Source organism: Enhydra lutris, unplaced genomic scaffold (assembly GCF_002288905.1).
Source record: "Enhydra lutris kenyoni isolate GAN:26980312 unplaced genomic scaffold, ASM228890v2 scaffoldscaffold3, whole genome shotgun sequence".
Classification (NCBI taxonomy): domain Eukaryota; kingdom Metazoa; phylum Chordata; class Mammalia; order Carnivora; family Mustelidae; genus Enhydra; species Enhydra lutris.
Genome location: NW_019154087.1, coordinates 9,034,379 through 9,055,024, shown reverse-complemented (window position 1 = coordinate 9,055,024; position 20,646 = coordinate 9,034,379). Strand labels below are relative to the sequence as shown.

The window sequence follows — 20,646 nt, the reverse complement described above, 5'->3', positions numbered from 1 at the left end:
AATAAATAAATAAATAAATAAATAAATAAATAAATAAATAAAATAAACATGCAAAAAAAAAAAAAAAATTAAAGGCCTTGGGATTTTTAGAATGGTAAATGAACACTGGTTTCAACTTAGAGTTACTAGCTGCATTAGCCCCTAACAAGAATGTAGGTCTGGCATTTGAAGCTTGAAGCCAGGCATTGACTTTTCCTCTCTGGTTAGTAAAGTTCTAAATGGCATCTTCTTCCAATAGAAGGCTGTTTCATCTACATTGAAAGCCTGTTTCTTAGGATAGCCACCTTCATTAATGATCTGAGCTAGATCTTCTGGATAACTTGCTGTAGCTTCTGTATCAGTACTTGCTGCCTCACCTTGGACTTTTATGTCATGGAGATGGCTTCTTTCCTTAAACCTATGAACCAACCTCTGCTAGCTTCAAACTTTTCTGCGGCTTCCTCACCTCTGTCAGCCCCCAGAGAACTGAAGAGAGTGAGGACCTTGCTCTGGATTAGGCTTTGTCTTAAGGGAATGTTGTGGCTGTTTTGATCTTCTATTCAGACCACTGAAACTTTCTCCATATCGGCAATAAGGCTGTTTCACTTTCTTACCATTTGTGTGTTCACTGGAGTAACACTTTTCATTTCCTTCTAGGACTACTCCTTTAGCATTTGCAACTTGGTTAACTGTTTTGTGTCAGAGGTCTAACTTTCACCCTGTCTTGGGTTTCAACATGGTTTACTAAGCTTAATCATTTCTAACTTTTGATTTAAAGTGAGAGATGTGTGACATTTCCTTTCACTTGAACACTTGGAGGCCACTGCAGGGTTATTAGCCCAATTTCAAATTGTTGTGACTTGTAGAATAGGAAGGCCTGAGGGGACAGAGAGGGAAAGAGAGAGATATAGAGAGGTGGGGGGGTGCAGAGGAATGGCTGGTAGGTGGAGCAGTCAGAACACACACAACATTTATAGATTCGGTCTGTGGTCTTATATGGGCACACTTTGTGGTGGCCCAGAACAATTACAATAATAACATCAAAGATCAAAAATCACAGATCACCATAACAAATACAGTAATAATGAAAAAGTTTGAAATATTGTGAGAATTGCCAAAATATAACAAGAGATACGAAGTGAGCAAATGCTGTTGGACAAATGGCATTGACAGATCTTGATGGTTGCCATAAACCTTCAATTTGTAAAAAACACAGTATCTTGGGAGACAATAAAGCAGTACACTATAAAAGGAGGTATGCCTATACTTAGTTTTGACTATTGTCCTATTTTAAAAGTATAACTCAACTCAGTTCTTTCCTTTTGAACTACTGTAATACATATCACTCTAGAAACTGATTTCTACAAACTGAACCTGTTAAATCATTTTTCTTGGCAGGTTTTGCAAGGAAAAAAACAACTTACCTCCAAAAACATCACATTGTATAGGTTTGGGGTAAGACAGTTCAGCTATAGCTGCCAGGGAAGCTTCTTTTCTTTTTTTTTTTTTTTTTAAGATTTTTATTTATTTATTTGACAGAGAGAGATCACAAGTAGATGGAGAGGCAGGCAGAGAGAAAGAGAGAGGGAAGCAGGCTCCCTGCCGAGCAGAGAGCCCGATGCGGGACTCGATCCCAGGACCCCGAGATCATGACCTGAGCCGAAGGCAGCGGCTTAACCCGCTGAGCCACCCAGGCGCCCCGCTTTTCTTTTTTAAGACTGCAACCAATTTTTAAATTATTAGACCTAGGTTTGTTTATGAATTTCTGTATTTTAAAAAACAAGTAACTACATAGATTCTTATTGATAGCTCAACCAACTCTGAAAAACTGCTTAGAGTGGAGTAGTCATATTAGTCTGGCTATTAAATAAGAACAAGAGATCAAAATTGTTGAAGAGGAAGGGAAGAAATTATCAGGGAAACAAGCTTGGAATGGCTAAGCTGCCATGGAATATCCCTTGGCTGGTCAAGTTGGCAGATGCTGATAATTCGGCTTTCAAATGTCATACACATGCATACAAAGTAAAAAAAAGTAGAATAAAGGATCAGAGTTCTAGTTCTCCATGTATAGAGCCAATTTCTTCTCTAAATGATATATCTTGTACCAAAATGGAGTATGTTTACATAATTAATAATTTAACTTCCTTCCAATAAGTAACCTATATACAGAGAATAAGAGAACTCATGTTCCCCCACATTCTATAAAATGTTAACTTTTATTACTACACATAGAATTTGGGGCACAACTGAAGTTTAACATGTTCTAAAACAATTAAGCTCAAGCTTTTCTAAAAAGGACACATTCACAATCCATGAACTGCAACAGACAAAAAGCTCTCTGGGTGTTTATCTTGCATTCCTTTTTTTTTTTTTTTTAGAGAGAGAGAGCGTGCATGCATGCATGCACATACCTGTGTGCATGACTTGGGGGGAGGGGCAGGGGGAGAGAGAGAGAGAATCTTAAGCAGGCTCCATGCCCATTGTGGAGCCCAAAGCAGGGCTCAATCCCATGATCCCATGACCTAAGCCAAGATCAAGAGTTAGATGCTTAATTGAGCCACCCAGGTGCTCCTATCTTCCATTCCTAAAGTGGTATCAGAGAAGTCCTCACTTCCAAATAGTTTATTTCAAAGAATGGTTAACTGATTCAGATCTAGACATGTGAAGAATATAGATTATTATGATTCAACTATTATCATGTCTCAACTCCTCCAACCTCTTTGGCCTATGACAGACAACAGGTGTGTGTTACTCTTCTTATTTTTCAACTACTTCATCCCTGTCAACTATTTATACCAATGATGCCTGAAATTATTTTCCTTTTATCTTTTATGTTTTTAGAACATTGTGTTCAGTTGTCTCTTTCATATGTTTGGTATGTACCTATTTTTCCTGGCGTGGCACCGTGCTATATGGCATGAATCCACAGAGCACAACTTTATAGAATAGATAGAATTGTAGCTGTATGGAAGCCATGGAAAGTCCCCCCACAAAACCTCTTAAAGAGACCAGTGGGGCTAGGCCATGCAATCTTAGACTCAGAATATCAATATCTTCCTTGTATCCACTCCTGTGGATGAAAGGCACTGCTTAGAGCTTTAAAATACTGTGGGTCATGATGGTGGAAATTGTAAAAGAAATTCATTATTTAATATGTTTCAACTCACACACCTTTTTCGTACACAATAACTCATGAGGAGGAATGAGAAGAAATGTCTGGGTACTCCCACTTAAACATCTCTTTCAACTTCACCTCATATTCTCTGTAACGAATTCATCATTTCCCCTCTACCAATATCCCTGTATCTGTAGAGATACCATTACTCCAGTCCCACCCTCAACTCAAAAATACCAAATGATTTAAAACTCTCCTTTTTCTTAACTGACAAATTAACTGTCATCAAATCTAACATTTAAGAGTGGACCAGATTTTTGCCATCATTGCATAAGGGTAAGAGATGGAGGTGAGGAGGTGAAATTTCCTGACTTATTTCTTTTCTCATTGTATACCAACAGAAAGACTGTTGGGGTGCCTGGGTGGCTCAGTCATTAAGCATCTGCCTTCAGCTCAGGTCATGATCCCAGGATCCTGCATCATGGTAAGCATGCCCTGCATCGGGCTCCCCTGCTCAGTGGGAAGCCCGCCTCTCCCTTTCTCACTCCCCCTGCTTGCGTTCCCTCTTTTGTTTCTCTCTCTGTCAAATAAATAAAATATTAAAAAAAGAAAGACTTACAGACTGTTTTTAAAGGCTTTAAGGGCTTAAAGATTGTTAAAGATTGGGAAGGTGAAAAGAAAGCCAGAGTAGCAATACTCATATTGGGCAATTAGACTTTAAGGCAGACATTGTAACAAGAACAATATACAATAATAAAGGGGACAATCCAACAAGAAGATATAACAATTGTAAATATTTGTTCACCCAACATGGGACACCCAAGGGCATAAAACAGCTAATAACAAGTATAAGGGAACTAATCGATAATAATACAATAATGGTAGGGAACTTTAACACCCCACTTACATCAATGGACAGATCATCTAAGCAGAAAACCAAAAATAAACCATGGCTTTGAATGACACCTTCAACCAGATGGATTTAACAGATATATTCAGAACATGCCATCCTAAAACAGAATACACATTCTTTTCAAGTGCACATGGAACAACCTACAGAACAGATCACATATTAGGCCACAAAATAAGCCTCAACAAATTAAAAAAGATAGAAGATATACCATGTATGTTTTCTGACCACAATGCTATGAGACTACAGGTCAACCACAAGGAAAACTCTGGAAAGACCACATACACATGGAAATTAAATAATGTGCTATTAAACAATGAATGGGTCAACCAGGAAATAAAAGAAGAAACACAAATGTAAATGGAAACAGATAAAATTGAAAACATAATGGCTCAAAACCTTTGGGATTCAGCAAACAAGGTTATAAGAGGGAAGTTTATAGCAATATAGGCCTACCTCAAGAAGCAAGAAAAATCTCAAATAAACAATCTAACCTCACACATAATGAAGATAGAAAAAGAACAAGAAAAAACTGAGTTTACTGAATTAATGTTGAAGTCTCTTGTTCTCCTAAGCCAAAAGAGGATATTACTTTGTTGCTATTTCAAATTGTCACTTAGAAAAACAGAAATGGAATGATAAACTCAAATGCATAAACCAGTGGCATATGGACCAAAAAAAGAAAGAAAGAAAGAAAAAGAAAATCCTAAAACCAGCAGAAGGAGGGCAACAATAAAGATTAGAGCAGACATGATACAGAAACTAAAAAAAACCAGAACAGATCAATGAAATCAGGAACCGGTCCTTTGAAAAAAATCAATAAATTGATAAACTTCTAGCCAGATGTGTCAAGAAAAAAAAGTAAGGACCCAAATAAATAAAATCACAAATGAGAGAGGAGATATAACAACCAACACCACAGAAATATAATCATAAAAGAATATTATGAAAAACTAAAGCCAACAAATTGGACAATCTAGGAGAAATGATTAAATTCCTAGAAACATATAACCTATCAAAACAGAAAAAGGAAAAAACAGAAAATTTCAACATACCAATTACCAGCAAAGAAATGGAATCAGTAATCAAAAAACTCCCAACAAACAACAGTTCAGGTCCAGATGCCTTCACAGATGAATTCTACCAAACATTTAAAAAGTTAGTACCTATTCTTCTCAAACTGTTCCAAAAAATAAAAAAAGAAGGAAAAACTTCCAAATTCATTCCATGAGACCAACATCACCCTGATATACCAAAACCAGGTAAAGCCCTAAAAAGGAGAACTACAGGCTAATAACTCTGATGGACATAGAAGCAAAAATCCTCAACAAAATACTAGCAAACTGAATCTAAGAATACATGAAAAAAATCATTTATCATGATCAAATGGGATTTATTCTTGGGGTGCGAGGATGGTTCAACATTCAGAAATCAATAAACATAATATACCACATTTATAAAAAAAAAAAAAAAGAAATGATGGGGTGCCTGGATGTCTCAATTGGTTGAGAGTCCAACTCTTGATTTCAGCTCAGATCATCATCTTAGGGTCATGACAGTGAGCCCCATTTTGGGCTCTGCACTCAGTGGGAAGTCAGCTTTGAGATTCTCTCCACCGCAACTGCTATTCCCCTGCTCGTGTATGTCCATGCTCTTTTAAAATAAGTAAATCTGGGGCGCCTGGGTGGCTCAGTGGGTTAAGCCTCTGCCTTCGGCTCAGGTCATGATCTCAGGGTCCTGGGATCGAGTCCCGCATCGGGCTCTCTGCTCAGCAGGGAGCCTGCTTCCCTCTCTCTCTCTGCCTGCCTCTGTCTACTTGTGATCTCTCTCTGTCAAATAAATAAATAAAACATTAAAAAAAAAAAAGAAGTAAATGGACAAAAATTAAAAAAAATAATAAAATAAAATAAGTAAATCTTTAAAAAAATAGGGGTAAGAACCATATGATCATTTCAATGGACATAACATCCATTCATGATAAAAACCCTCAACAAAGTAGGTTAGAGGGAACATACCGCAACATAATAAAGGCCATATATGATAAACCCACAGCTAACATCATCCTTAATGGGGAAAAACTGACAACCTTTCTCCTAAGGTCAGAAACAAGACAAGGATGACTCACCACTTATATTCAACAGAGTACTGGAAGTTCTAGCCACAGCAGTCAGATAACAAAATAAATAAATAAATAAATAAATGGCATCTAAATCTGTAAGGAAGAAGTGAAACTACTATTTGTAGATAATATGGTCCTATGTATACAAAATCCTAAATATTTCACAAAAAACTGCTAGAAGAAATTCAGTAAAGTTGTAGAATACAAAAATCGATGTACAGAAATCTGTCACATTTCTATACACAAATAATAAATCAGAAGGTGAAATTAAGAAAACAATCCCATTTACAATTGCACCCAAAATAATAAGATACCTAGGAATAAACCTAACCAAAGAGGTGAAAGACCTGTACGCTGAAAATGAAAAAACACTGATAAAAGAAATTGAAGGTGACACAAAGCATGGATATTCCATGCTTACAGACTGGAAGAACAAATATTGTTAAAATGTCCATACTACCCAAAGTAGTCTATAGATTCAATGCTATCCCCATCAAAATACAAATAGCATTTTTCACAGAAATAGAATAAATAATCCTAAAATTTGTATGAATAGTGAAATATTTCTTTCTCACTGAATAATGAAAGAAATCTTGAAAAAGCAAAGCAAAGCTGGATGCATCACAGTTCTGGACAGGTTATACCACAGAGCTGTAATAATCAAAACAGTATGGTATGGCACAAAAATAGACACATATATTAATGGGATAGAAAACCCAGAATAAAATCCTACAATTATATAGTCAACTAATCTTTGACAGAGAAGGAAAGTATATCTAATAGGAAAGAGATAGTCTCTTCAAAAAATGGTATTGGGAAAACTGGTCAGCCACATACAAAAGAATGAAACTGGACCACTTTCTTACACCATACACAAAAATAAATTCAAAACGGATGAGAGACCTAAATGTGAGACCTGAAACCATAAAAATGCTAGAAAAAAAGAATATGCAAGAATTTCTTTGGCATTGGCCATAGCAAATTTTTTTCTAGGCAGGTCCCTTGAGGCAAGTGAAACAAAAGCAAAAATAAACTATTGGGCCTTCATCAAAATAGAAACTTTTGCACGGTGAAGGAAACAACAAAACTTAAAAAGCAACCTAGGGAATGGAAGAACACATTGCAAATGACAGAGCAATAAAGAGTATCCAACATACATAAAGAACTTATAAAACTCAACACCCAAAAAACAAATAATCTAATTAAAAAATGAGAAGACATGAACAGATGATTTTCCATAGAAGACATACAGATGACTAACAGACATATGAAAGATGTTCATCACCATTTATCATCAAGAAAATGCAAATCAAAACTACAATGAGATATTACCTCATACCTGTCAGAACAGCTAAAATTAAAACACAAGAAACAACAGGTGTTGCTGACAATGTGTAGGATAAGGAATCCTCATGCACTGTTGGTGGGAATGTACCCTGGAGCAGCCACTCTGGAAAACAGTATGAGATTCCTCAAAAAGTGAAAAAAAGAAGTTCCCTATGATCCAGCAATGGCACTACTGGGTATTTATCCAAGGAATACAAAAACACTAATTCCAAGGGATACATGCACCCTGATGTTTATAGCAGCCTTGTTTACAATGGCCAAGATATGGAAGCAGCTGAAGCGTCCATCCATTGACGAACGGATACGGATGATGTGGTATACACACACACCCCCCACACACACACATAGGAATATTATTCAGCCATAAAAAAGAAGAAAATCTTGCTATTTGCAATGATATAAATCAAGCTAGGTACTATAATGCCAAGTGAAATAAGTTAGTCAGAGGAAGAAAAACACCAAATGATTTCACTTTATCTAGGGAACTTAAGGAACAAAACAAATGAGCAAAGGGAAAAGAGAGAGAGAATGACAAACCAAGAAAACATACTTAACTATAGAGAACAAACTGGTGGTTATCAGAGGAGAGGCATGTGGGGGGATAGATGAAGTAGGTGATGGGGATTAAGGAATTCACTGGTCATGATAAGCACTGAGTGACTGAAATAAAAACTTAAAAAAAAAAACTTTTATGAGCAATAGTAAAACTTTTGTTAGTTACATATAGTAAAATGTTCAGAAAAACATATGTCATTATAAAATTTAGGGGAGCATTGGAAATGTTAAGGTATTATAGGCCTAGGGCAGAGATTAAGTAATTAAATAGGACTCTGCCTCTCTTTCAGTAATTAGATATTTCTCTTAAAGTACATCTTTACTTATTTTTCACATTATTCTTAGCAAGAAAACGAAGAACTTTCTTGGCTTTTTGTTACACAAATTCAAAAATAGAAAAACAAATATAGTGCTCATCACTCTGTTGTGTATTGATATAAACTGATATAAATGAGAGCACAAAGCATTAAAATTATACTTAAGGTAATTCTACCCAACATTGATTTACACTATTATACGTTTCTTGTGTTACACTTCTGTGTGTTTCAAGTATGTACGGATTCAGTTGGAAAAGAGAGCTAATGGATCCTTTCTACGAGAAAGGTATTTTTTTAAAAAGATTTTGTTTATTTGACTCAGGGAGAGCGAGAGCATGCACATGAGCAGGGGGAGGAGCAGAGAGAGAGGGAGAAGCAGACTCTCTGCTAAGCAAGGAGCCCAATGTAGGGCTCAATCCCAAGACCCTGAGCTCATGACATAAGATGAAGGCAGATACTTAACCAACTAAGCCACCCAAGCATCCCACGAAAGGTATTATTATATAGATTTTAAGAGGAGGAAGCTAAGGCTCAGAGACTTAGCTAAGGTACAAGTGGCACAGGGATTGGAACTCAGGTCAGCCTGATTCCAAGTCCATTCTGTTTATACCAAATTTCTCTCATTTAGCACATAGTTAACAATCTATTTGCATATGATTACTAATTTAATGTTTGCCATATATCTTCTTCATTACTTTGCCATCTCAGTCATAATCCTCAAGAGTTACTAGTTCCATGTCAAATCTAAACTCCCCTGACCGGCTCTCAGGCCCCCTTTTAATGAGGCCCCACTTGTACCACTCATTCATGCTTACTACTCTCCAGTCATTCCCATCAAATGGTCCAACTCAAATATAAAATGTACTAAAGAGAGGGAGAAGTTAAGATGACAGAGGGGTAGGAGACCCTAATTTTGTCTGGTCCCTGGAATTCAGCTAAATAGTTATCAAATCATTCTGAACACTTGTGAAATCAATTGGAGATCTGAGAAAAGAAGTGCTACAATCTTACAAATAGAAAAGCAAGCACTTTTTGGAAGATAGGAGGTGTAGAGATGTGAATCTGGAGTGATATACTGGAAGATACGGAGGAGGGGAGGGAGCTTGCTTAAAAGGCTACCACGAAGTGTTATAAGCAGTGAAGCGCAAAATTGGAACTTTTAGAAGTCAGGTGCAATGGGGGATGTTCCTGGCGTAAAGGTGCTCTGACGGCAAAGTGGGGCAGAATCCCAGGTTGGAGAGTGGGGTCTCAGGATCCTCGGGTTCACAAGAAGTATGGGGTGCCTGAGTGTGGCAGATTTCTCAGGTACTAGAGTGGGGAAACCAGCTGAAGACAGTGAGTCTAGGCACCAAATCTCTCCTCTGTGTTGCCGTAAACTGTGAACCACTGCATGGTCTTGTGACTACTCTCCAGGCAGGGGCCCAGGAAAAGGCAGAAGTGCAGGAAGACTCTATCCCTCCTCTGGGAGGAATGACATGGGTTTGCGCACAGGAGTCTGTAAAGATTGGAGACTGGAAACTGGGTTACATGCCTCAGATAAAAATGCTCAGTCACAGACTAGGTAAATACAAAGTTCGAATGGAAGCCAGGGAGACAAGAGTGATTGCTTTTCTATGAGGGCTCACTGAAGAGTGGGGAGTGCAAACTTTAAGCTCCGGGGCTAGAGAGCAGGGTGCCACCATTTTCATTCCCCCATTGGTGTTGAACGCCTTCAGGGAGAAAAAGAGAGCCATATAGTGTAATCTGGAGCTGTTTGCACTGAGCCTAGCTGCCTCATAAGGGAAGCTCAATTCCACAAGGGCAAGGACACTTGAGAATCAGTGCAACAGGCCCCTACCCCAGAGGGCCAGAAGGAACAACTAACAAGCCAAGTTTACAGAGAGAACTGCAAAACTTCACTCTTGGGATAAACAGTGTATAGTTTTCTCATATTATTCTTTAGTCTTTAAGTTTTTTTCAGCTATTTTATTTTTTCAATTTTTTATTCTTTTTAAATTTTTATTTTTATATATACATGATGTACATTTAAAAAATTTTTGGTTTCCTTTCCTTTCATTTTATTTTATTTTTGTTTATATATAAAAGTTTTCCTTTCTTTCCTATTTTGAGATCTGGTTTCTTTTAACAAACAGACCAAAATACAGCAAGGATCTAGTTTAGTGTTTTGTCCTGTTTCATTTTTTGTTTGATTTTTTTTTCTTATTTTGTTTTGTTTTATTTTCTTCTGGTTTGTTTTGTTTGTATTTTTCTGGTATTGTTACTTTTGTCTGTTCTTTCTCTTTCTTCTATTCTTTTCCAGACATAATTACAGAGGGAGAAACTCAATCCAAAAGAAAGGAGGTAGTATCCAATACAAATAAAAATAAAATTTGAGAATTAGAATTCAAAACAACAACTATAAAGATACCAGCTAGGCTTGAAAAAAAAAAAATAGAAGAACTAGACAATCTCTTACTGTAGAAATAAAAGAACTAAAATCTTATCAGGCCAAAATTAAAAATGCTATTACCTAGATGCAGTCACAAATGGAAGCTCTAACAGGGAGGATAAATGAGGCAGAAGAGAGAGTCAGTGATATAGAAGACAAAATGATGGAAAATAAGGAAGTTAAGAAAAAGAGAAAAACAGCTACTGGATCATGAAGGGAGACTTGGAGAAATCTGCAGCACCATAAAGAGAAATGATATCTGGATAATAGGGGTCCCAGAAGATGAAGAGTGAGAAAGAAAGGCAGAAGGTTATTTGAACAAATTATAGGGGTGCCTGCGTGGCTCAGCTGGTTGGGCATTTACCTTCAGCTCATGTCATGGTCCCAGGGTCCTGGGATCAAGCCCCACATGGGGTTCCTTGCTCAGTGGGAAGCCTGCTTTTCCCTTTTCCTCTACCCTTCCTCCCAGCTTGTGCTCTCTATCTCTCTCAAATGAACAAATAAAATCTTAAAAAAAAAAAAACAAACACCTAAAACAAACAAGTTATAGCTGAGACCTTCCCTAATCCGGGAAGGAAACAGGCATCCAAGTCCAGGAGGCAAAGAGAACCTCCTCCCTCAAATATCAACAAAAATAGGTCAAAACCATTACATATTAATAGTGAAGCTTGTATATTTCAGAGATAAAGAGAAAATCCTGAAAGCCACTCAGGACAAGAGGTCCTGAACCTACAAGGGTAGAAACATATGGTTGGCAGCAGACCTGTCCACAGAGACTTGGCAGGCCAGAAAGGACTGGCATGATATATTCATCATGCTAAATGGGGAAAATATGCAACCAAGAATACTTTATCCAGAAAGGCTGTCATTAGGAATAGAAGAGAAATAAAGAGTTTCCAGGACAAACAAAAACTAAAGAAATTCATGAACACTAAATCAGCTCTGCAAGAAATATTAAAGGGGATCCTTTGAGCAAAGAGAGGGCCCAAAGATAACAAAGATCAGACAGGAACAGAAGGAATCTACAGAAACAGCAACTTTAAGATAATACAATGACACTAAACTCATATCTTTCAATAATTACTCTGAATATAAGTATATTAAATTCTCTAATCAAAAGACATAAGGTATCAGATTCGATAAAAAAACAAGACCCAATAATATACAAGAGACTACAAGAGACTCATTTTAGACCAAAGACACCTCCAGATTGAAAGTGAAGGGGTGGAGAACCATTTATCATACTAATGGATATCAAAAGAAAGCTGGAGTAGCAATCCTTAGATCAGACCAACCAGATTTTAAACCAAAGACTGTAGTAAGAGATGAAGAAGGACACCATATCATAACAAAAGTGTCTATACAACAAGATCTGACAATTGTGAATATTTCTGCCCCTAATTTGGGAGCAGCCAAATGTATAAACCAATTAATAACAAAACTAAAGAAACATACAGATAATAATACAATAATAGCAGGGGACTTTAACACCCCACTCACAGCAACAGATAGACCACAAGTAGACAATTTGCAAGGAAACAAGGGCTTTGAATGATACACTGGACCAGATGGATGTCACAGATATATTCAGAGCATTCCATCCTAAAGCAACAGAATACACATTCTTCTTGAGTGCACATGGAACATTCTGCAGAATAGATCACATACTGGGTCACAAATCAGATCTCAAATTGTATAAAAAGACTGAGATTATATCATGCATATTTTAGACCACAATGCTTTAAAACTTGAACTCAAACACAAGAGAAAATTTGGAAGAAACACAAATACATGGAGGTTAGAGAGCATCCTACTAAAAAATAAATGGGTCAACCAAGAAATTAAAGAAGAATTAAAAAAATACATGGAAACAAATGAAAATAAAAACACGACTGTTCAGAACCTTTGGAATGCAGCAAAGGTGGTCCTAAGAGGGAAGTATATAGCAATACAAGCCTTTCACAAGATGCAAGATAAGTCTCAAATACACATCCTAACATCACACCTAAAGAAGCTGGAAAAAGAATAGCAAGTAAAGCCTAAATCCAGCAGGAGAGGAGAAATGATAAAGACTAGAGCAGAAATTAATGAAATAGAAACCAAAAGAAGAGTAGAACAGATTGACAAAACCAGGAGCTCCTTCTTTGCATTAATAAGATCAACAGACTCCTAACCAGACTTATCAAAAAGAAAAGAGAAAGCCCCCCCCCACACCCTAATCATGAATGAAAGAGGAAAGATCACAACCAACACCAAAGAAACACAAACAGTTGTAAGAGAATATTAAGAACAATTGTATGTCAACAACTGGGCAATCTGGAAGAAATGGATGTATTCCTAGGAACATATAAACTACCAAAACTGAAATAGAAATAGAAAATATGAATAGACCCATAACTAGAAAAGAAATTTAATCAGGAATCAAAAGTCTCCCAACAAACTAGAGTCTAGGGCCAGAAGGCCTCCAAGTGAAGGCCTACCAAACATTCAAAGAAGAACTAATACCTATTCCTCTGAAACTGTTCCAAAAAATAGAAATGGAAGGAAAATTTCCACACTCTTTCTATGAGGCCAGTACTACCTCGATTCCAAAACCAAAGACCCCATCAAAAAGGAGAACTGCAGACCAATATCACTGATGAACATGGATGCCAAAATACTCACCAAGATACTAGTTAATAGCATCCAGTAGGATATTAAAAAGATATTCACCACAACCAAGTAGGATTCATTCCTGGGCTGCAAGGGTGTTCACATCCACAAATCAATGAATGTGATACAAAATATTAATAAAACAAAGGATAAGAACCATATGAGCCTCTCAATAGATGCAGAAAAAGCGTCTGACAAAATACAGCATTTTCTTGATAAAAAAAACTCTCTACCGTGTAAGGACAGAGGGAACATACCTCAATAAAATATAAGCCATATATGAAAAACCCATAGCAAATATCATCCTCAACAGGGAAAAACTGAGAGCTTTTCCCCAAAGGTCAGGAACATGACAGGGATATCCAGTCTCACCATTGCTGTTTAACATAGTACTGGCAGTTCTAGCCTCAGCAATTAGACAACAAAAACAAATAAAAGGCATCCAAATCAGCAAAGAAGTAAAACTTTCACTCTAAGCAGCTGACATGATACTCTATGTAGAAAACCTGAAAGACTCCACTAGAAAATTGTTAGAACTGATCTAGGAATTCAGCAAAGTCACAGGATATAAAATCAGAGCACAGAAGTCAGTCACATTTCTATACACTAACAATGAGGCAGAAGAAAGAGAAATCAAGGAATCAAGCCTTACAATTACACCAAAAATTGTAAGATACCTAGGAATAAATCTAACCAAAGGGGTAAAGGATCTGTACTCTGAAAACTATGGAACATTTATGAAGTAAATTGAGGAAGACACAAATAAATGGAAAAATATTTCATGCTCATGGATTGGAAGAACAAATGTTCAAATGTCTATACTAACCAAAGCAATCTACACATTCAATGTAATCCCTACCAAAATACCATCAGCATGTTTCATAGAGCTGGAACAAACAATCCTGAAATTTCTATGGAACTAGAAAAGACTCTGAGTAGCCAAAGGAATATTGAGAAGGAAAACCAAAGCTGGAGGCATCATGATTCCAGACTTCAGGCCATATTACAAAGCTGTAATCATCAAAACAGTATGGTAGTGACATAAACAGACACACTGATCAATGGAACAGAATAGAGAACCCAGAAATAGACCCTCAACTCTATGGTCAACTAATCTTTGACAAAGCAGGAAAGAATGTCCAATGGATAAAAGTCTCTTCAACAAACGGTGTTGGGAAAATTGGACAGCCATATTCAGAATAATAAAACTGGACCATTTTCTTATACCATATACCAGTGACAGACTCAAAATGGATGAAAGACGTAACTGTGAGACAGTTCTCTTGCCTTTGGAGATGTATCTAGCAAGAAGCTGCTGCTGCCTGTGTTCTCCTCCAGGAGAAAAAGCAAAAATGAACTACTGGGACTTCATCAAGATAAAAGCTTTTGCACAGCAAAGGAAACAGTCAACAAAACCAAAAGGCAACCTACGGATTGGGGGAAGATATTTGCAAATGTTTTGTCAGATAAAGGGCTACTACACAAAATCTCTGAAGAACCTATCAACACCCAAAAAACAAAATATCCAATCAAGAAATGGGCAGAAGACATACACAGACACTTCTCCAAATAAGACATCTGAATGGCCAATAGACACATGAAAAAAAATGCTCAGTATTACCTGGCATCAGGGAAATACAAATCAAAACCACAGTGAGATACCACTTCACATAGGTAAGAATGGCTAAAATAAAAAAAAAAAAAACTTAGGAAACAACAGATGTTGGCAAGGATATGGAGAAAGTGGAACCCTCTTCCATTGCTGGTGGGAATACAAACTGGTGCAGCCACTCTGGAAAACAGTATGGAGGTTCCTCAAAAAGTAAAAATAGAGCTGTCCTATGACCCAACAAGTGCACTACTAGGTGTTTACCCAAAGTATACAAACATAGTGATTCGAAGGGGAATATACACTCCAATGTTTATAGCAGCAATGTTCATAATAGTCAAACTATGGTAAGAGCCCAAATGTCCATCAGCAGAAGAATGGATTAAGAAGATGTGGTATATATATATATATATATATATCACTCAGCCATCAAAAAGAATGAAATCTTGCCACTTCAGTCATATGTGGATTTCACTCACATGTGGAATTTAAGAAACAAAGGAGACAAACATAAGGGAAGGGAAGGAAAAATAAAACAAGACAGAATCAGAGAGGGAAACAAATCCTAAGAGACTTAATTATAGGAAACAAACTGAATGATGCTAGACGGGAGGTGGGAAGGAATGGATTAACTGAGTGATAGACATTACGGAGGGCACTTAAGTAATGGGCACGGGGTGTTGCATGCAACTGATGAATCACTCAATTCTACCTCTGAAACTAATAATACAATACACGTTAATATGAAAAAATAAAAAATAAATAAATAGTAAAAGTTCTTGAAGGCTAGGCACAATATTACTTCAGGTACTCAAAATATTTGCTGACAATCAATCTTAGTTTGAGTCAGAGATCCTGCCTTAACTAAAACTTTGAAAGTTCCTTATAAATATGAACATGCTTTTTAGATAGCAATTCTGAATACTTTTAGATACTGTTACAAATATTCAGTTTAAAATATAAGAGCATATATATTGAGGAAAAATGTCTGACTCTGTCTATCAATATTACTGAAGTCTCAGAAAGTATCAAAATAATTATTCTCTTTCACTTTCAGTCCTAAGTATGAAAACATCTGATGCTAACCATGGTACTTCTCTTAAAAGTTTTTGTTGCTTCTGGTTGCCTAGACTTATTTTGTTGTACAAGGCTCTTTATATTCTGTTCTTAATCTACCACTCAAATCAAATATTTTACCACTCCCTATACTTCTAGCCACAATGAAATTCTTAACCATTATTTATACACTACATGGAATGGATCCAAATTCACATGTTGAAATCCTAATCCCCAATGTGGAATCACCTATGAGAGGTGATGATGTCATGAGAGTGGAGTCTTCATGAATGGGAATAGTGTTCTTAAAAAGAGACCCCAGAGAGAACTGTTATTCCTTCTGCTATGTGAGGACACTGAGAAGATGAACATCTATGAACTGGGAAGAGGGACCAACCAGACACTGAATGTGGTAGGATCCTGAACTTGTCGCCGCCTCCAGATAAGAAATAAATGGTTGTTGTTTAAGCCACCCAGTCTATGGTATTTTTGTTATAGTAGCTTGAACAAACTAAGATACCATGTTAGGACCTTTGTAAATTCTCTGTGCCTTTTTATGTGCCATTTAAATTTTCTGTTTTTCTCTCTCCCACTCCCTCTGCCACTTTTTTTTGGCCTGGTAAGCTCCTATTCATTCTTCAAGACCCAGTTTGAATGTTATCTATTCTGAGAAGTCTTCAGGGGTTTTCTAAAGGCAAAGTGATTGTTATCGTCTGTTGTATGACTGCTTTTCCAAATAGGTAGTAAACTGCAGGACATGAGGGAAACTGTTTTAATAATCTTTGTATTCTCATCGCCTGGCTCAGAATGGGAGCTTATTGAATGCTTAATGAATGGAAGAATATCTTGTCAGTCTGTGAGAAACGCAGTTGTCTTTCCACCTAAATATAGCCATTTATAATTCGTCTGTAGACATAATATAATAGTGAGGAACATGAGGTTATCCTGACATTTTCAAGGCCTCCATAGGTATTTTTTTGAATTAAAAAAAATCCTGATCCACAACTGCTTAGAAAGAACTTTTAAAGTATCTTTCTGTAATTCCTTGAGCATATAAAAATTTCTGTATTTTATTTTCCTCTAGAGAGAACTGAACATTTAGAAAGCAATTTACGAAGCAGAAGCAACTTAAACAAAACAAATGGTTGAAGGAAAAAAGAGGCAAACAAAACAACAGTTTCTTAACTATAGAGAATAAACTGGTGGCTACCAGAGGGGAAGTAGGTGTGGGGATGCGTAAAACAGAGGAGGGGAATTAAGAGTACACTTACTGTGATGAGCACTGAGAAAATACAGAACTGCTGAATCATTATATTGCACAACTAAAACTAATACAATACTGTAGGTTAATTAAACTAAAATTAAAAAAAAATTTAAAAAGCAGAGGCAACTTACTTTGTTTCGATCTTGTACAACCAATATTTTTCCAGTATTTTCATCAAATACAGCTCCTGTTGGGGGAAAAGTAAAAGATAATTGAGAAATATTTCTTTCACCTTGGACTCCTTCCATATGCCTATCTATGGTCATCAAAATCATACCCATCCTGGAAGGCCTAGATCAATTACTACCTCATCCATGGACACTTTTAAAATCTCTCCAGCAATAAACTGCTCAGTTTCTCAGGTTCTTTTAACAACCTGGAATACTAATGATGGTTCTAGCATATGCTAAATTGTAGGATAACCAGTTCCATAAGTTTCTTCTCTAGATCATCTATTCTTGATGGTACATAAAGAAATTAATTTTTCTATCCTTCCGTAGCATTTATTTTAATGTCATATCTTAAGTGCTTAAAAACATTTATTGAATAAATGAAGTGACTTTTCTATTCTCATTTTTATTCCTTGTATAGAACATGGGTTGTGCCCCTGATAATCTAAATCTCAGCTATCTCAACATTCAGTTCAGGATCTCCCTGAAGCCACTTACATGTATGTATTTTTTTTATCATGTGTGCATATGACTTTTATAACATACTAATATGTTGCTTTGGGATAATTGTTTATTTTATATATGTCCTAAGTTCTAATCCTTTCATTTATTCATTCAGTATACACACTGCCAAGCATACTACACATTTGGCTAGATGTTAGGGACTCAAATAAAGAAGGTTTATTAGTTTTTTGACAATCCTGGGTCAAAAATATAAATGATACCTTAATGATTTGTATTAACTCCTTTAAATGCTATAATTTAAAAATATTTATATTTGCATAATATGAGGAAATATTGTTAAAAAGATATATTTTACATACTCTTTTAAGATTGAGTTCCTATATATAATACTTATGGGTTCTTTATATAGTAATTGACCCCTGTTATATGTCAGGCATTTATTGAGGTGCTAGGGATATAGTGGTAAACAAAACAAAATTCCCTATCCTCAGTGGGCTTACATTCTGGTGTGCATATGAGAAGGTAACAAATAGAAAACAAATTATATAGAACATGAGGAGACAATGCTATGTAGAAATAAAATACAGAAAGGTATAGGTATATATAACACAAGGAAGGACAAATTTCTCTGAAATGAAAACTGCACATTTTAGTGTTTAAAAAAAGGAAAACCACTAAGTGAGATATAATTAACATTAATGCTGGCTTCCATTAGAAAGCATAAACTATAATTTCACTGGACTTTATAAGGGTTAGAATGCCAAAGAAATGCCAAGAAAACCTACTCTTAAATTTTAATAACTTGTGATTACTCAAATTGCAATTTTCCCTAATGAATTATAAACAAGAGCAAAATACTTCAAGGACAAAACCAGCAAAGCTAAAGCACAATGCGAGCGACCCCTGCTGGTCACAACTTAAAAGATAAATAAATACAAAGAGATCAGGGATTAAAAAGAGATTATTATTTTATTATGATTAGTCAGGTACTGTGCTAAGTGCTTTATGTACATTATCTCAGGTATTCCTCACAATACTCATGTGAGTGGTATCATTTTTAGTGCCTAGGGTCACACAACCCTAAAACTGTTTGGCTTCTGAGCTGGTATTCTCACTATGCAACTGTGTCCCTTCCCTACACAACTGTGCTCTCTGGGGACTTGAGTTTCCACCTGAACAGCTATCTAATCATTCAAGAAATATTTATCTACTTTATGCCAGACAATGTCTTGAACCTGACAAGACAGTGGTGGAAAAGACAGAATACCTGCCTTCACAGAGTTTATATTATTGTGGGAGAAATTAAGTACATGGTATAATTTTAGATTGTCATGGGTGCTATAGAGAAAAACAGACCTGGATAAAGGGGCCACGAATGATGAGATTGGCATGCAGGAGGACTGTATTTTAGACAGGAAGGTCAGGAGACTTTTGAGATGCTGGAGCAGAAACTTCAGCTCTAAAGAGCTAGATAAAGCCCTGGCAAAGAGCATTACAGGAAGAGGAGCCAATAGATGTTAAAGCTCTGAGGCAGACACAAGCTCGCTGTGTCTGAAGAATAGTAACAAAACCATAGCTCACTCCATTCCAGTATAGGGGAGGAAAGATTTTTCCTCTACCCACTTAGGTTATGTATCTAAGGCTGTGAACTGAGCTGACAGAATGTCTTCTGTCAGATTAATGGAGAAAAAAAAATACATATTTTTTAAATTTATTATATTTACATGGACTGGGTGGTGATGAAAGATGATTAAAAGGAGTGAAAATCCCAAAAAAGTGTTTAAGCCCAAGGGCATATATATATCATTTTAACAAAGAGCAATGAATTATGGAGCCAAGACAAAAGAAAAAGGGGGTTGGGATAAGGGAGGTAAATGGTGGGAAATGACTAGGACATACATGGGGGGAAATTAGGGATACAAGGGTCATTTTAATAAGGTTTATTTGTATAGACTCGACTTGGTGTCAGCTCGCCATCTTCTATAAGAATGTCTCCTCTTCCTGGTACAAAAAATTTATGCTCTGCTTTTAGGTTAAAAAAAAAAAAAAAAAAAAAAGACCCTTCCTGCATCTACTGTTTCTCGAGCTCAAAATAATCAATATGCCAGAATGGTGTTTTTGTGGTGATATGTTCATCTGCTATACCTACCTCCTGTTGTTTAGAATAATAAATGTCAATTATTTTCCCTTCACCTAAAAGACGCTATACCTTTCCAAAACAATTTCTTATATGATTTCATTGCCACCCCAATAGCCACTTCATATCCTAGTTATACTTCAAGACTGTTCAAATTCCAGATCTCTCATTGCCTGAACTCCTATGGTGTATCTTATCTATAATACATACTACAGTATTTAGTTACAAACAAGGGCTTCATAGTATACTCTTTATGCATATATTACTAATTCTGTAGTAATAACTGGATTTAAAAGTCTAATTTAAAAGTCTGTACCAATGAATTGATAATTGCATGACTTTCTAATGAAGTGTGAGGGTGTCATCAAATTGCCAAGTAGTCTTTTGAAGTAGAGCAGAATGGAAATTTCTATGTCTCTATTTGTTAAAAGTGAGTGAGATCATGGATACAGAAAACATTAGGCATCCTTGAACACTCCTTTTTAACCTCAAAGGTGCAAACTACCTTTGAAAATGCTTGTAA

At 36.3% G+C, this 20,646-nt stretch overlaps 1 protein-coding gene across 1 annotated transcript in view; it reads right to left on the bottom strand.

Annotated features, from left to right (window-relative positions):
• The window catches only part of LOC111157475 (nudix hydrolase 6), a 47,862-nt gene that overhangs the window by 22,578 nt on the left and 4,638 nt on the right, over nucleotides 1-20,646 (bottom strand). Inside the window, exon 3 of the mRNA XM_022518897.1 lies at nucleotides 17,483-17,538. Within this exon, the coding sequence (XP_022374605.1) occupies nucleotides 17,483-17,538 (56 nt within the window). The remainder of the gene's footprint in view (nucleotides 1-17,482; nucleotides 17,539-20,646) is intronic.